Raw genomic sequence first — 18047 nt, 5'->3', positions numbered from 1 at the left:
GCCGGGAAAGACGGTTGCATGTAGATGGGATGGCATATTGATTATAGGGAGGGGTTTGTGTGTGTGTGTGTGTGTGTGTGTGTTTTTTTTGGGAACCTTTTTTGGCTGGTGTATCCCTTTCGTGTTTCTCGACAGCGGCATGAAGGATGATGTTACGACGGCTTGGACGGTTGTACCCCACCCAACCAAAAAGTTGTGCAGCCTAAAATCATCAATCATGTCGATGCCAAGAACCATGGTGCCGGGCATACAGATGCGATTGGTTTTCGGAGATGTTGTGCCAAGCCGGGTGATTTTTTGTCTCGAGAAAATTAAAAGGACTGACGAAATGAAAGGGGGAGGAAAGAATTAAAAAATTTTTTATCGTGATGCGCCTCTCAATTGATCAGGTATACATCGTGGGGATCGTAAAAGTAAGTGTACCCTATGCAAATTTCAGAACGAACCAGAAAATCGCTAGAACCCAAGGACAGATTGCTTAGGTCGTAGGTACTACTTTACTACTGGTAGACTACCTAGCACAGCGGGAAGGAAAAAAAAAACACTCAGCCCCATGTCACCAACGTCGCATGGTCGAATCAGATTGGACCCAGATCGCTGGGACAAACCCGTTCGTCCCCGCCTTCGGGAATCGGACTGCGGGACCTGACCCGGGAGAAGGGGAAAGTGGTCTGGTTGGTACGGCGATCACCCGCATCGGAACGGCTTCCCAATCGGGAACTGCACTCCGAAGGTGACCTTGGTATTTAGCGGGATACAAAGTGACACAGTTGTACAGTACATGGGCTTGTTTTTTTTTTTTTTTTTTTTGGTGTGACACTTGTCGCACGTAATATTTGGGGGTTACGTATCTAGGCACTTTGCTTTCTTCTTCTTCTTTTTTTTTCTGCAAAGAGAGAAAGAGAGGACTCAACTTCGACAGTAAGAACCCACTTCAAACAAATAAATGACAAAAGCCTCGGTTCAAAATTCGCTTTCCTCAGAAATAGCCTCCCAGAATCCGGTTTCATAAATCTTACTGCTTGTTTTCTTCTGCACAATGACCATGTTTCGCCTCTGACTTCAAGTAAGAAAAGACGCCTAACGTACCCGTATGTAACGCAGCAATTGTCTTGCCGAGGATGTCTGTGAGCTGAAACCTACATGATGGCAAAAATAAAAAAAATTCAGGTTGAACCTGCATAACTTGAAAAAACGGCGATGACATGAAAGAGAAGGAAATAGAAAATAAAAAAAAGCACACGCCCTCTGAGAAACTTTCACCAGATCATCGGCTCAATCTGTCTGCCCACTTTCCAACGTTCAAGTCTTGGCAGGGTCGTTGGTGCTGGGAGTTTGAGAAAATGTGTTTTTTTCAATCAGATGAAAAGATGATGAAGCCAGAATTGCGGTTGCAACTACCCACAGGTCGGCAACGTTCGGCATTCTTGATTGCTGGTGGTGTGGTATTCAACCCCGACTCCTCAGATCCGAATACAGAGATGATGCAGACCCCTTGACGGACCGTTTGCCTCTCCATATCGCTCGACCCTCTCGATGAACCGGACGAAAAAAAAGAACAAGATAACAACAGAGAAGAAACACTCGGCAATGTATGGACGCGTGTACTACAGAGGTGATTATGAGTAAAATGAAGCCAAGTATCGAGCATTGCCCAAAGCCTTGGGAGATGGATCAGTAAGTGTCTAGTGGAACTTGGGGAGGCAAGATTCCAGACGCTGAATCCGACTCTGTGGCTCGATCGTTTGCGCAAAGCGGTTTCTTCCCTTCTATCCTCTATGTCTGTGTTTTCTCGTTTTTTTTTTTTTTTTTCAAACGTACCGTTGATCGAATTCGTGTTTTTCTCGTATGCTTCTGGGCGCAACGTTACGCGTTTCTTGTTACCATGGCGCATCGCAACTTTTTTTTTCTTGCCACTTCAACGCTCACATGAACTAAAAAAGAAATCCCAAATACCTGTAACAAACGGGGTGCTTTGTTGTCCTTTTTTGCTGTTTCTTTTCTCTCGCTTTCTCTCTTTCTCTCTATCTCTCTATCTCTCTATCTCTCTATCTCTCTCTTTTTTTTGTTCTTTGAAAACGCCGGTTTACCCGTTCGTGCAGTTTGTGACTGTTTGAGGCGTCGTGCACTAGTGGTTTATCCCACCCCCTAAAAAAAAGAAGTCGAGTAAAAAAAATAGGTACTCTAAGAACAAAACGTTTGGAGAAAAGTCGGGCGGGCTACTGGGCAAGTCTCAAAAAGGTTTGGTGAAACAGTGGTCAGCCCGTAAGGAAACGAACCTCACCGAGCCGGTGTGTGTTTGGTGCATCGTTGAGACATGATGATTGGGGAATGAAGGAATGCATTATTCAGATGTTTTGTTTTTGGACACAATTCCCATGGTTTGCAGAATATTTGCTTGCTCCGGCCGTCATTTAGGTTGGGTGTAAGGTACCTTGCCTGAGTGAGTGAGAGTACCTTGCCCTACCTACCTACCTACCTACCTAAATCAAGCTACTGCTTACATCATTTAGATTGACCGTGCCACACATTTCGTAACAGTAAAGCCGACAATTCCGCTTTGTCACGTCGTTTGCTGACTTTTTTTTTTCTCCCTCCCAGCGCAAGTGCCAAGACAAGGGAGGTTTTCCTCCGTTGTCATAGCTCCCATTTGGCTTCGTTTTTTCGGCGGTTCGAAAAAAAATGACTTGGAGGGCTTAAGAAGATGTGCACTATTATGACGACAGTGGGAAAGTCCAGAGTGAAAAAAAAAAGATCTTCGTAGGTGAGGCCATTGGTTTGCGCTGCGGGGTTTCCCCTCCGAGATCCAGACCGACAAAGCTTGTTGAACCGGACCGACACCGGCTTATCGAAAATGTCCCCTGGTTCGCCAACCAAGTAAAGCAAGAGAACAAAGGGTTGTCCGCTAGATTTTTTTGAACAAGGAACAAACAGAGAGAAAGAAATGAAAAAAAGCCACCGACGCCTAGAACCATCTCATAGATCCAGAACAGAGGAAAGAGCTTAGGGGGTGTGTTGAAGTGAGTTGAGCAACCAGAGACATCTCCACCGTGAATCCCAGCTAGGTATCTTTTTTGGAGTAAGAAAGTCATGTTAACTAGGAAGAGTGGCATTGTTTAGTTGAACGGTGTGCGGAGAAAGAAAAGAACCAAGGACAAAAAAATCGTCCGAACTCTCCTCACCAACTCCAAGCTTAAACAGACAGAGACAGCTCAGCCACGTCTTCCCCCCTGAACTAGATGCATCCTTTAAAGATAAGGTGCGGGAGCTGCCGAGTAGCTCAAATTCCCAACCCATCAAAAATAAGACAGACGTAAGAGACTGTTCGGACTTCCTCTAAGAGATGGTTGGAAACGCAACTACAAACACACTAGGTTTACTCGGATGGTTGTACAATAGTTACATTGCACGCAATGAGCAGGCCCTGTTTGATTCGTATCCACAAAACAAAAGGTGAAATTCTGCGGAATTTACCGGTAGCCTCTTTGTGGGCGTTATGGAAGACGGGAAGAACACAGAGGGAAAGTAGCAGAAGAAAAGGTTACACACAAAAAGAAAGGAAACAAAATAAAGCACCGAAACCACTTGCGATAGGTTAAATGGCAAGCAACCATGCTGATAGCGTGGTTAGACCCACAAGAATACTCCGTACTTCCAAAGCGCTGTACTAGCAAAAAAAGCCTTCATCACCGTATAGACAGGGCTCCCTTTACAAATAAATGTCTCTAACTTACCAGGAATACCTTGCTTGAAGTTCAATCAACATGGAGGTGAGGTGTTCGAGGTACCATAGCCAAAGGGTGTCAGCCAGTCAGGTCAGCTGGTACCGCATACAATAAATCCATAAATAGTAAAAATAAATGTGTCCATCACAGGCTTCGCGACGACTCCTCTTTTGGAAAAGAGGGCAGTCCGAGCAGTCACCCAAATCAAGACAACTTCATACTTGGGTGTGCATATCATCCTGCAAATCGACAGCAAGGGTATTGGTTTTATTTATGACCCGTAATCGTTCATGTCTCACTTAGTAGAGCCGAATTGCCCGAGAGAAAAGAGAAGAGGAAAAAAAAAAAAAAAGCAGTGATGCCATCCATGAACATGCATGTCTCACTTGCCTCGACAATGCAGATTGCCATGGACAATAGCGAGAAGAAAAGGATGGGAAACCCAAATGGGAAAGAGAGACAGACTGGCGTTGACAGGGCAAGGCATCCCTTTCTCTTCTGCTCCACCTGGCAATCCAAGAAAAGAACTATGGACTGGGGTTCCCAGACTCTGGGGATTTTCTCTCCCCCTCCCATCACCCCCTATCGTAGTAGCTTATTTGCTGGGGGGGGGACGATCCGCCGTAAACGGGATCCACAATCCGGCCGCACTCCATCCCCATTGATCCACATGTTTCCCCCCCTCTTTGATACGGTGCCCTTTGAATACTACGTACAAGACAGACAAGGCCGCCCTGGGCAAGAAAAAGGCCCATATGTGGTGTTGTAAACGCCGCCACACCAGAAAAAAAAAGAGAGGGGAAAAGGATATTAGTTCCCAGCCGCAGACTGGGGTTGTGGTGGGTGGTGAAAAGACGGAATTTATTTAGATGGGAATCTTTGGTCGACAGGGATCAACAATGACAAATTCCATGGAACTTTGCAATCCCGAGCATGGGATATCTTGTAAGTGTGTGCTACCTACCAAGTAAGTAGTAGTATGAGTAGAGAAAGTGTGTGTGGGGCAAGGCATCTTTCTGACTCCTCTAAACCTTTCATGTTCAAGCCTATTTCTTTCCGATGGATGTGCACCAAAAAAAAAAAAAAAGCCAAGAAAAACCCGCACCGGTCTGGGCTACGTGCCTTTCATCACCGTGCAGAAAAACAAAACCTTACCAGAAGAGCTCTTTATGTTCCTTGCCACCATTTCTGGCAAGGGTGGAATGCACGAGGAGGGGAAAGGGAAACAATGTACACCCCCGAACAGAAAAAAAAAAAAAAAAAAAAAAAAGAATACGACCGACAGGCTCCCGGAAACCCGTCCGGGACCCAACTACTACGTATGCCCGCCTACCTACGCAGTGAACCCACATACCTACTACCTCCCCAGCCCAACACAACCCAAATACGACCCGCTCGCGGCTTTTCCGTCCTCAGCTATGTGATGAATGAGGAGAAGGTAGCATTTTCGGTATTAGTCACTTCCTGGTGGAACATCGGGGTTAATGTAGAGAGTATGATGGTTAGATGATCACTTGGGCAGCGTAGTTTACTTGGCTGCCTACTTTTGGCCAGACACTTACAGACACACAGACACAGACACATCAAACACCGTTTCTTATTTGCACCGATAAAAGAGAGCGAAAACGTGTTGTAAGGAATGACGAACCATGCGATTCTTATTGATCTCTTGGTTGTTTGTAGGTATTTGTTACTATTATACTATTTCGCAGAGCCGGGCCTCGCCGACGACTTTTGTAGGTAAAAATATTAAAACTGCGCGCGTCCCTTTCCTTTGTTCTCCCCAACTTTTTGCCTCTGTCCGGTTCGTCGCCTGTAGGGGGTATATGTGCGAGAATGAAGAAATAAACAAAAAAAGAAAACCCACCAGCCCGAACCCCGATACTCCTTGAAGGGGCCCCTTTGCTTTGTGAAAAGAAAAGGGGAAAAAAGAGAAGCCGTTCCTACGCCGCCGTGATAAGAAAAAAAATCAAAACGCTTTCCTAAATCCAACTCCGCGCTGGAAGCCCATATGTGACGTGTTTGAGTGAATGAATGAATAAGTGAATGTTATGGATAAAGGAATGAGAAAACAAAATCCCTGAAAATGCAGACCGCGTCAACCCGATAGGGGACATGGCCAAACAATAAAAGGAAAAAAACGGCCGTAATGAAACGTGCCGCACCCGCGATCAAATGAATGATGCTGGTAGTTGACCCTGGTTAAAGAGTATGATCAAGGCTACGATTATTGCCTATCATGGTGTAGTGTGATTGAGCTCCGGTGCGAGTTGATGTCGAGTGCAAAAGATATTAATAATGATGATATAAGTGACCATACTTTTTGTTGTTACATTGCAACTTTTTTTTGTGTTGTTTTCTTCTTTTGTTGGTTACTTTTTTTTATGGTGTTTTTTTCTTTTTCTTTTTGTTCTGATCGACTCGCGAGGACTTTTCAATTGCTGTGTCAAGACAATGAAAGATAGAATGCTTGATATAGACAAACATTTAGTTCATGATGGAGGCGATCGAGCACTTGGCCGCGGATTTGGCCTCGCGGGCTTGTCCGTTGGGGCGGTAGCTCTCATCGTGGCCTTGCCAATGCTTGGAAATGGGCGACAGAGGGGGCAGCGCCTCGTGGAACGAGTTCCTTCGGCTCTCGTGGCTGATGATAGGCGACGGTGCCAGAGAGTGAATACTGGGAAGCCTTGCGGGAGACCTAGCCTCGTCGGTGCAAACCGACTCAACCTCGTGGGTCAAGCACGGCAGTGACTCACGAGACACTGGGCGGCCATTGTTGGACCAGGTCCAGCTCTGCTCGCCAGGCGACGGGGCCTTGAGCTCGTGGTGCCCACTGTACCTGTATCGGCGTTCATCCTGGTAGTCCTGGAGCGTCTGGCCATAGCGACGCTGATGGGTCTGGTGGTGGAACTCGTGCTCCTGGGGATGGCTGTAGCTCGACGATCCTGGCAGAGGCATCTGGCCGGCAATTTCCCGCGGGTCAACCCTGGGAACATCAGGCATACGGAAGCGCTGTCCATTGCCGACTGATGCCATCTTTGCAGCTGCCTTGGCATCCTGCTCAGCTTTCCTCTGAGCCTGCTGCTTCTTCTCTGCCATCTTCAGCTTGTTCTGGCGGCCGCACCACCAATTCTTGACCGAGTTGTCAGTACGGTTGTGGAGGGTCCTCGCGATGTCGGCCCAACGCCTTCCATTCAGGTTGACCAGCTCGATGATTTGTCTGCCCTCCTCCTCGGTGATGGGCCTGTGGTCGATCGATGGCTTGAGGTTCTGGTGGTACCTCTCACGGCACTGCTTGGGTGTCCTGGCGCCGCTCATGGCGTTCGAGATCTGAACCCACTCATAAGGTCCGCCGCGGGCACGAATTGCCTCCTGGAGAGCCTTGTCCTCGGCTTCCGTCCAGGTGCCCTTCTTGGAAGGGGCTCTTGTTGCGCTTTGTCTAGGTGAAGGCATGTTGAAGTCTTGATGATAATGTGGGGGAGAGAGGCTGTGTATGAGGTGTTAGGCCAGAATTTTCTTGAATAAAAAGGGAAAATAAAACAAGATAACTTACGTGTGAATGCTCTCTGTAACGATCGGAGGAAGGTGTCCAAAGCTCTGGCGTTGACCGAAAGTTGGAGGTGTTTGTAATGGAGCGATGATGGTAGGCACGACTCTGTACGACCTAGGAAGTGGCGAAGGGGCCTCTTTTATATGCCCACTTGACGAGCAAGAAACTGGCGAAATGGGTGGTAGAGTCATTGAGCCTTGCAGGATGTATATGCCGGCAGTTTGTTTTTATGTTATATATGTTTTTGTGTCCCGCGTTGCCGAGCAGCTGAGGGCACAAAAAAGCTTCTCGAGTTTAAAAAAAAAGTTTGTGTCGACGAACGTGACCCGGGTCGCGTTGAGTTAATGCAGAAGCGCACGAGGTAACGACTTTCGGTGTATAAGTCGAGAGGCTGGACTCGGAAACTTTATGTTGATTATGAATGTCCTTGAACTTGTTCTTGTTATTGTAAATAATTCTGATGTAAATATAGTATGTAGTTGTATATCGTCGTTCTTGAAGAAACACGGATTTTCAAAGTAGGAAGCAGTAGTGTACGTTTGGTAGCTCCGGGGACGGGAGACGTTTATATCTTTGACAGCCCCAAGGACAGGAGACGTCCAGTAAGGATTAAGGCTACGGGAGTAACAACTGGGCTAGCGCTTTTTGCCTGTGCTGGTCAAAAGCTCGGAAGGCAGAGAGTGGGTTGCAGATGGGTGACGCGAGCGCCTGGGCCACAGGGGTGAAGGTACAAGGATAGAGAACAGGGTATAGGAGCAGGGGAGTGGACGAAAGAAAGTAGGTACGTACCGCGGTACCTGGAGGACAAGGGTCGAGACCCAGCTTGCAGGGGGGTGTGGTACGACACAAGGATCTTGAAGTACCTGGAGCTTTTTGTGGACATGCAGCGGCAGAAACAAGAATAATAATAATATTATTATCTTAAAAAAAAAAAAAAGAATTGAGACTAGTTCAATAGCTTGTCAGTGCGCGACAGCTTTCTCGGATCGACTTGAAAAGGGGTGCAGGAAACCTCATGCAAATCTACACTAGACCTGAGTAGGATAGGTAGGGTAAGGTTAATGAGGGAGTGCACCTTGCTGGTTGGGCTTGCCTACAAGGCCATAGGGGTAAACCTTGGGGGTGAATTTATGTATGCCTCTCGGTTTACCTGACTGCGAATCCTGTACGTTACCTCATCCTATCTGTCTCTTATGGATCTTTCCGATATCCTCTTCGTAGTGGTTTAATGCAAGCATGGGTAGAATTTTGTGGCTGCTGTAAACATGTGGACGTCTAGATAGGTAAGGTAGATAGACACCTTAGGTAAGGTAGTTATCATATGCTGTGTAGGCCTCACAGGCCAGCTAGTTGCCGGTCTACAATTAATTCATCAAGCAATGTCACCCAACAAAGAGACTTGCATCTCGTCCTCCCGTCTAGTTTATGAACCCGTAGTCATGCAATGATGCAGAAAAAAAAAAAAAAAAAAACTGACGCACGTACCAACAGTTTGCTCTTTTCGGTTCAGAGATAGTTTCGGCTAGTAGTGACACCTTTGATAATTATCCCCAACCGCAGAACGTAAAGAGTGTTCTGGAGACGGGCGGGAGTCGGCTTTACCCAGGCAGTTTGGGTCTAGGCAAGACAGTTTTCCAGGGCAGAAAGGGTGGCTTGAGCGGTAAGGTAGGTGGTTGTAGATACCTCTCTAGAACTAGATAGACTGGTGGTCAAGTCGAGTACTCTAGGCCCGCACAAGACTAAGAAGCGGCCAGGAACTTCATTTCCATTGCCCTGCTTATCTCCTGGACGCCTTCCCTGCTAGGCAAAGTTACTCAGGGTAGAAAAGGTCGTTGAGGAGGGGGCGTCCACAGGTTCAACACGGACCGTTCACTGGCTTTTGGTTTGCATCATTCCATTGCCCCCCAAGAAGCCACGCGCAAGCCAACAAACCGAGCTGCCGCCGAACGCTTGTCAAATTCCACTAGGGCATGTCTTGGGGTGTTGAGCTTCCCCGCTCGCTCGCCTACCCGTCTACCCGTCAGGTAGAGAAAGAAAAATAAGAGACGGTTTTGGAGCCATTGTCAGACACAAGCCATCAAGCCGAGACCAAGTAACTGGGAGTGCATCCCGAACCGAACGAAGAGGAATATCCCGCTCCGTGGAAACTCGTTAGAAACGTGCTGCAAGCAGTACGATAATCGTAGAGTGCTTCTCGTGTTCGATATCAATATTGTTGCTAAGAAAAAGAACGGGGCCACTGAGATGGACTGCAGTCAGATTTGCCTCGTCGCTCCATCCATGCATCCATCCTGTCTTCCCAAACCATGTTTCTGGATATGCAAGCTGGTTCATCCCATCTGGAGCCTCCGGGAATCGTGTGCAACTCGGTTATGTTTCTGACAGCTGAAGGTAAACAGCATTAAGCATAACGTACCTAGATGACCGTAGGCCGCTGTCGAGTTCAAAATGGGTGACATCAAGGACATCCCTTGGTCGGCAAAGTGTTCCGTGACCTTCTTTAGAGGAAGCAAAGAGTGCTATGTGTACCGACCCCGGTTCATCTGAGCAACCAAGAGCAAGCAGACAAGGAGTCTCCCGTCTCTTATCAGTTTTATTGAAGAGCCACCGGCGGCTTGGCAGAATTCCCCTGACAGCGTGCGTGTTTGCATATGAACTTCAATAGCATTGAGCACCTAATTGCCCGACGGTAATTGCACTGCTGGTTCTTGGTAAGCCACGAGGATCCGCTTTTTGCTCTCTATGCCGAATGCAATGCAGGAATAATGAGATTCAAATCGAGGCATGTGAACTGAGTTGAGTCGCATGGAAGCCATGTAATTAGTTGACTTGTGATTTGTTTGTTTGCTTGATTTATTTCGAGTCGCATCTATCTTCATAAAAAAAAAGAATGCTGTTATTGAGTTGCAATCGACTTACCTTAGGTAATTTGCTGACAGACTTTTTTTTTTTTTTTGCTTCATTCTTGTATCTGATCTTCCTTTCACAATTTGATGAGGCGCCGGGATTTATCTGCTGCCTTGTCCAAGATTGGAGCCAAGCAAACAAAGTAGGTACGGTGTAGGTACACGAATGTGCATTGGTGGTAGCTCTTGCTCGTTGTCTGGCAAAAATTCACACTCGCTAGACATGGTAGGTATGGAGCACGAGTAACCCCTGGTCGTTCTCATCAAGATCCACCCCTGCCATTGAACGCCTGAACAAGATCTAGACAGGGATCCCATGTTACTATATGCCCCAGCCCTGGTGCTTTACCTCCGTATGGGAATTGGAAAGTATCGAAGAGAATATCTTACAACTGCTTGATTGGTCTGCAGCCTCGTCAGGGAAGCTTCGCCTCGGCCACCTTGAAATTACTGAGTTTTCGTCTATACAGGCATCCAGTTTTATCTTCAATTTAATACTGACAAGTATGTGATGCATTCAGGGCACACCGGCACTATAAACCTACGTCAATAAGAATTGAGCTGCATCAGCTTCCCGACCGCTCGAGCAATGTATGTATCCACCTACCTGGCCGAGGTCCAACTAACATTTTTCTTTTTCTGCTCTTTTTTTTTTTTTTTTTTTTTTTTTTTTTTTTTTTTTCTTTTTTTCTTTTCTTTCCTGAGACGACGTTTGACAGCATTGCATCAATGATGACCAGAACCATACCTATGCCTACCTGCCTGCCCGCCCGTACGTACATTAAGCCGTTCTCTGCGTGGCGCGCATTGACAAACGGTTCCCAAGGACGAATCGCATCGAGGAGGGACTTGAGGAACTTCAAACCTAACGGGAGACTGGCGGAGAAGAAGAAATTCATCCAAAGCAACGCAAGCATGCTACGTACCTTTTCCCATCGCAACGTAGCTCATTGAAGCGGCTATGCAAGAGCAATACTACCATTGACAGGGACGGCAGAAGGGTAGGTAGAGCAGGGTAAGGCAATCACGTAAAGCAAATCTCAATGTGGGGGGCAGAAATACCTAGCAGGCTAGTAGTCAAGGGTACTTCGGGACCGAGCAAACAGAAGCTGGTGCCCAAAGTACCTAATAAAGCCTAGCTCTTGTGTTCGTTCTAACAGTGGAGCCCGAGAAGCGGCACGCCTTCCATTGTTTACCTTGGCTCTTAGAGTTGGACCCACCCAAAAATCTCCACCAAGAGCAATGATTTGTCAATTGTCGCCAGGAACTCCAAAGGTCAGCCACGTTAAGCAGTTCGCCCCAAACACGTTGAGCAAGCCGTTTCGCCATGGTGCAAGTGAGCGGAAACTTGTCGATAGTTCATACCGCTTGCTACCTTCATTCAAACCCGGCAAGAATACAGACAACAAGGATTGAATCTGGATTCTGCCACTCCTCATCCTATAATCAATCCTGTTCTATATTAAAACCTACCTAGGTATCTGAGCTTGTGGCTGCTCACTGTCTGCCAAGCCTTGCTCATACTTGGAAGCTCATGACACACGAAATCCATCTCATTGAGGATACGATACTTACTTCATTGCCAAGTAGCTAAGGTACCTTACCTTCTAGCTAGCTATATCCGGACTTTTCTTCAAGTCAGGCGGAAGTACTGTAGGTACGGTCGGAGTCATGCATCACCGTAATTAACTCTTAACTTTTGCTTCTATTCCAAGTTCGCTCACCCGACCCCAGTCCCCACACTCCACCGACCCTCCCATGTCCAAAGACGGCTAGGCGATAATAGCTGGGCGTCATGGTGTGGTTACACTAGCTGACGGGCTGTCCGTTGTGCTCATCCATTCTGTCGGGTCCGTTGGGCATGAACCCCAAGACCTCCAGAATACCCATCCATGGACGAAACAGGGTCTTGGGCACAGCCTGGCGATGGGGTGGTGCAAGATTCGCTTTCATTACCATTCTTGATCACAAATGCCTGCCTCCGTGAATTGATGGATTAACGGGGGGGCACTCACGATTTGAGCAGATTTGAGTGGTTGCCGACAGGAGATGTCAGAGACATGCCCAAAGACAGTGTTTAAGCTTGTCCTCCCAACAACGAATGAACCGGGCCCGAGGCGCTTCTGTCCTAGCCTTGACCGGCAACGGGGTGGCTTCTGACTCTACCACTCGCTTGGGACTCCAGTCGGATGATTGCAGGTGTACTAGGGCGACGAGACAAGACGGTGGTTGTGTACCCACGAGAAGCACCTAGCATCCGATATGAGGGTTGCATTGCGAGAGAGTTGACGTGCTGCGTCGCGGCACTATCTGGATCACAGAAAGATCCACGACAGGCATCGCAAGTAGGTAAGGTAGGTATGCACGGTATGTATGTGTGTACAGTATGTACAGTATACCGCCCAGCATGTCTAAATACCGGCCAAGACTATACCATACTATTCTAGGAGCTCAGGTCAGCCAGCAAGCCGGGTACCTAAGGTAGGTACCGCAGGTAGGCGATGGTCGGTGGGTACAACAAGTCAGGGGCCTCACAAACCGTCCGGACAAACCACAGTACTATTAAATTGGTTACTTATAGGAGGAGTACTTTTGATCGGGCTGATGTGATGCAGGGAATCTCCAGCCTCACTGCAACGCTGTGAGGGGGAACATGGATGCCATCCTAATGATACAAACGACTACAACAATTAATATACTGTAGAAATCCTCACAGAACCCAGATGGAAAAGAAGGGTTCATTCAGCACGAATGAACAAAGCTGGACGACGCATCATCGATGGATGGATCAACGACGGCCTGGACCCAGAGAGGGAATGGCCCAGTTTTCAAGCGGCTGAACCCTTGAACCCTGTCGCACTCCAACCCAGTGAAGGAAGGAGCGACCGGGAATGTTTGTTTCCGTGCGGACTGATCGACAGGCAAGTGGGCCTCGATAGCAGCCCTGATATTCATCCATCTATTGCCATCTCACTGGTGCAAAAGTGAGGATGGTGGTTGCTGCGAGGCAAGCAAGGCAAGATTCTGTATGGTACATTCGAACTGGTGTTGGAGAACAACTTTAAGGGGGGGAAAAGCCAACACTGTTTGGTCTATCCCAATCACCCAGATGACCCCTAAACCGCCATGCGGGTTTCCATGAATTTGACTCATCATGGGTCGGCTTTACTTTACTTTACATTAACTACAGTAACTTACTTACCACTGAGTGATTGTTTCGTCAAAAAGGCCGAGTCCAGCGGAGAAGTAGTGAACAAGAGGGGGGGAAAACATCCATCGTACTCGAATCCATTGTGCCATATCCACTCTGCCGCAGTCTTCCAAAATTGTTTCTCTTACCCCTGCTTCCGTCGTCGGCAGGAGATTACCGACGCTGGGGGGAAAAGCTCAGTCCCGCCGTGCTACCCTCCACCTCCCAGCGAAGCCCTTGGTGGAACCACAGTTTCGGCGGTCGTTCAGTAATCAGCAAGCTCCTAGGCATTGCATCTGGGAGACTTGGCTCGCTGATTTACGGAGTAGCTACCTTGCGCTACAGTATAGGTGCATTTAGATGTGGAGGCGTTCTGCATCGTCATCTCCATGATACGAATTGGATTGGATTCGATTTCATTGGGGGTCTTCTGCAGGCAACACGACGACTCTCATTTCGGTTTCTTGTTTCAAATTTCTGGGGACACTGTCGCCATCGTCATTAAGTTGCCTAAGTCTACGGAGTATCTGCACAGCATCTACCAGTTGCAGTCCAGTTCAAGATTAATTGGATTGACTATGGAGGCTGGAGGTAACCGCCATTGGCTCGACTGGACCGGTAAACCCAAAAACCCTTGCAAACGCACATCTCCGTCGACCAAAACAAGAAGAAAAAGAAAAGCAAAACAAAAAGGAGGTGGTTTGTCAACCGGCAGACTCCACATTATCATGCATCATCTGCACCAGTCAATGTGACAATGGAACGCTGTCGCCATCAAACAGGACAAAAAAAGAACATATTGATTTATAAAATTGGAAATGATGTTACAGTACCTTACAGAAAGAGTACATGCCTTGCGTAGGTACCCTACTTTGTTTGTCGCCGTTAGGACTCGAGTCCTTGTTTACAAAGTTACCAGAAGTCTGGATCTCTCCACTGACGACCGACCGGGCCAAAGCCGCTGCAACCGCTATCATTGGTTTTGTTGGAAACAAATCAAACAAAAATCCCCATGAATTCCACTTTCTTGTTTGCGTTGTCTGATCATTCCTACAAGGGAAATTTTCCTGCTTGCCCGACGACGGGAGCCCCGGTAGCACGTCAGCGCTCTTCCCCCCCTTGGCGATACACGAGATACGAGGCGGATCGATCACTGGAGGTAAGTCCCCACCTTTCTTTCCCCCGAATTTCAGGCGACTCAAAGGGTTGGCGTTGCGTTGCCCTTGTTTTTTTATTTTTTATTTTTTCTTAAATTGTTTCTTGGGAGAGGCACCCAAATTTGCCCGGGGAGCGGTTGCGAAATGATCTGCGCCAGGCCCGGCAAAGTGCCGTGGGTGGGTGGAACACTGGAAAGGATTTACTACAGCATCTACGGTACAGTACCTGTTCCTTGGCTATAGCAGCTATACAATACAGGCTATAGTAAGGTAAGGTACGGTACAATAGGTAGGTAAACTGCCTGACTGCCTGCCTGTCCTTCCTTGACTGGGTCCCGGCTGCCTTCCATTCTTGACCCTCATGAAAGACCCCTGTTGGCGGCCGCTGCTCACCCGCTTCGGGCGATTCCAAGCGAAAATCTCAACATGAGGCTTGCTCAATTGCTCAGCTGAACTACGCCCCAAAGGCTACGCTCATCAGCCAGATCTTGGCCACACTGTCCGACTTTCCGGATATTGTGCGATGCTTATTTCCATCGGGATTTTATCATCATCACGATCCATCATACAAATCTGAAGTTTGATTGAAAATAAAAACAAAGGAAAGAGTAAGAATTGCCATTTACTTACTGTAAGGCCAAGGAGGGGAGGGAGACTGAAACTTGATTGATGTGATGTCGATGTGCTGATGAGTGGGGTTTGGGGATGAGAAAACTACAGTACCTTCCTTACCTTAGGAGGTACCTATCCTAGGTCTCTTACCTAAAGGGGTTCACGGAAGACTACTAACCAGTAAACCCCATTTGAATCTTAGCAGCTGGGATTGGGCTCCCTTTCCAGGACTTTCTGGCACGCAAGTACGATCGTTATTGCCAACGCTCCCTATATGTGCTCGTTGCCATTACCCAGGGCAGCACGTTTCTGTTCGTGGAGAAAGTGAGTGCGGACAAGGGTGTTAAGGCACAGTTGTGTCCTTTGCTTGTTTCAAAACATCATCCTACCCTGGCACGAATGCAACCTCGCTTCACCACATGATAAATTAGAAACCGGTGCAAGTACCTACGGTAAGGTTCTGTTGCATAAAGCATTAATGTATCTCACAACTGACCCAAGATGGCAAGCTCCGCGATTTTTTTTCTTTCGAGTACGTACCTTACTTACCTACTACGTACTGTACAATGAAAGGGAAAATTCCAGACTTGCCAGGGGGTGTGGCCCCATGCAAACAACGGCTCATGCTCTCCGTATACCTACCTATACCAATACAGCATCTCACACAGTACCGTACTACCTTACCTGTCATATCATTATGCCCTAAAAAAAAAGCATTTTATTTTATTTTTCTCTCTTCACTAGCTCATCGTTATTTCCAGCCCGCACGAGGCGCACTACTCTTGCATCTGCCGCTAGCCACCAAGATTCTGGCGCCTACCCACAACTACTCCCAGGCTTGATGAACCCGACAGAAAGGCCCCCTGTCCAGCTGGACTGACTGGGAGGGGGGAGGGGGCACACATGTCCAGGTGACCTGTGACCATTCCACTCTCGATGGGAAGGATGGACATGAGGGTTGAGTGGAGAGTCACTTTCGAACCTCCGGAGGCAACCCGGCTTGCCCGGTCCCCTCTTCTCTCGGGTGGACCTCTGGGTTTCCCAGAGTCGCGGCCGGCGAACTGCCTTTTCGTCATCTCCATTGGCTCCGGTCCAGAGGCTGAGTTGCGGGTGGCCCACCATCCGTCCCTCGTGGGCTTGGCTAATGCCGTGTTGGGAACATCAGACCTGGTGCTTCTTGACCTAAACCAGCTCGATCCAGACGACCAAGACGCTCACTTTTGAGGAGGGGGCTTACCTACGGAGGCGGAAGTTGCCGTCTTCATGGCTACCACGAGCTCGAGTAATAATGATGAAGTTGGGTTGGCTCAGAACCCGACCGACCCTGCATTTGTTTACCGTGTACACTAATGCAACTGTTTTCTTGTCTGTTATATCCGACAGGGGCGCAACCTGACAAATACAAGTAAAGTAACGTAACTAACTTCAAGACAACATCCAGTGAAGAAAGAACCACTCATATCTGCTTGGGGATATTTCCTTTTCCCCCTAACCGTTCTGCACATACGCCACTACGGTTACAAGGTGGTGTGAGAGAATAACGAACAAGTCTTTTTCTTGGTGATGATCAAAGCAAGCCTCTGATGGTTGCATAAACACACATTTGCGCCACGAAATCTGCCGTCATTGTGACCACCATCGCCCACCTAGCGGATTGAATTTATGTGTATGATCTAGTGGGATGCACTAAACTACACATGGACATGAGCTGTTCTCCACTGACAGATAGGCAGTGAGAACGCCATGCGGTTTTTTTTTCTTTTTTCTTTCTTCCTTCTGTTATACCCTTCGTCTTTGATATAGCCCTTTTGCAGTCGATAACCCCCCTCTCGCTTTCTGGGATATTCCATGCTTGCAGCTTATGAGAAGCTCACCTCTCCTTCCTGTCTCGCTCAAGAGTTGGAAGCCTTCATTACCCGTTTTGAGGGTTTGGACCTCCAATGAGAGTAATCCACCTACCCAAGAGATGTGACTGGAGTGCGTGTGCACCTCTTTTTGCCATCAACACCCCCCAGGTTTTGAATGGCAAATGGTGGGCTAATCTACTGGTTGTATTAGGCCCGGACTAGATATGCACACGCCTATCCCACGGTCTGTTTTGACAAGACCTGACTTGGTGGGGGCTACCTGACCATCCGCCTGCCTGAGATGTCTCTTCCCGGGCTAGCCCAAAGTACCTCTGGCAGATGGCAGCTACTGCGAGATGAGCTCAGATTTCGCACGTTTTCTTTTGTCTCTTCTCCTTCCTTCCCCCCTTTAAGGGGGGGCGACGTGATCCGTTGAGGAAAAAAAACATGCACGGCATATCTTCCGACAGGAACGGGGCTGCTCTAGTGTCAAACGTCCCTCGAAGCCTATCCTCTAGTGCAGCCCGAACACGCCGTCCTTTTGGACGCTAGACTAGCCGGTCAAAACGGCGGCCGCTGCCCTGTGCTTTTTTTTTTTGCCCCAACCATTGCTGGACTCTGTATACGGTTGTAAGAAGGGGGGTGTTTCTCTTTTGTGGTTTTATCTTAGTCCTTTTCTTGTCGCTCGGGTCTCGTCTATTTGTTTTGTTTCGTCGGTTTTATGAACACCGTTGTCCACACCGTTTGAGGTCATCTGGTTTTGTCTCTCTCTACGGGGCGAAAACACGACATAAAATGAGGCTCGATCCCCGTACTTCAGGTTTGTCTGAGCCAAAGCCCTGAATGTTTGATGTGGAGAGGGGAAAAAAAGGTTGGGTTGGGTTTCTGGATCTAGGAAGGCGAACCGGTTGTCCCGAACGCAAGACTAGTTGGGCGTTTATCGCTGTTCCTGCGCATGACATTGGTCACACCCAGCCGGCACAAGTTTACCGTTGAGTGTCTCTATCGGCTTTGCCCTTTTTTCGTTCCTCCTGTGGCCAGAACTTTTTTTTTCTATGCT

At 48.0% G+C, this 18047-nt stretch overlaps 4 protein-coding genes across 4 annotated transcripts; 2 read left to right on the top strand and 2 right to left on the bottom strand.

Annotated features, from left to right (window-relative positions):
* Nucleotides 1-6212: 6212 nt before the first annotated feature.
* PgNI_05977 (uncharacterized protein) lies at nucleotides 6213-7466 on the bottom strand (the record flags this gene model as incomplete). The annotated part of the gene is made up of 2 exons (XM_031126006.1): nucleotides 6213-7164; nucleotides 7279-7466. 2 exons carry the CDS (start codon nucleotides 7464-7466, stop codon nucleotides 6213-6215), a joined length of 1140 nt encoding a protein of 379 aa, XP_030983168.1.
* A 3758-nt stretch (nucleotides 7467-11224) lies between these two features.
* Nucleotides 11225-12826, top strand: PgNI_05976 (uncharacterized protein; the record flags this gene model as incomplete). Its single annotated transcript, XM_031126005.1, is given in 4 exon segments — nucleotides 11225-11302; nucleotides 11316-11517; nucleotides 11797-11834; nucleotides 12680-12826. 4 exon segments carry the CDS (start codon nucleotides 11225-11227, stop codon nucleotides 12824-12826), a joined length of 465 nt encoding a protein of 154 aa, XP_030982863.1.
* A 3108-nt stretch (nucleotides 12827-15934) lies between these two features.
* Nucleotides 15935-16405, bottom strand: PgNI_05974 (uncharacterized protein; the record flags this gene model as incomplete). Its single annotated transcript, XM_031126003.1, has 2 exons — nucleotides 15935-16281; nucleotides 16378-16405. 2 exons carry the CDS (start codon nucleotides 16403-16405, stop codon nucleotides 15935-15937), a joined length of 375 nt encoding a protein of 124 aa, XP_030982861.1.
* PgNI_05975 (uncharacterized protein) lies at nucleotides 16086-16371 on the top strand (the record flags this gene model as incomplete). The annotated part of the gene is made up of 1 exon (XM_031126004.1): nucleotides 16086-16371. One exon carries the CDS (start codon nucleotides 16086-16088, stop codon nucleotides 16362-16364), a length of 279 nt encoding a protein of 92 aa, XP_030982862.1. The 3' UTR covers nucleotides 16365-16371.
* Nucleotides 16406-18047: the final 1642 nt, after the last annotated feature.

This window comes from Pyricularia grisea, chromosome I (genome assembly GCF_004355905.1).
Source record: "Pyricularia grisea strain NI907 chromosome I, whole genome shotgun sequence".
Classification (NCBI taxonomy): Eukaryota; Fungi; Ascomycota; class Sordariomycetes; order Magnaporthales; family Pyriculariaceae; genus Pyricularia; species Pyricularia grisea.
Note: the sequence above shows the minus strand (reverse complement) of the source record. Positions and strands in the feature narration are given on the sequence as shown.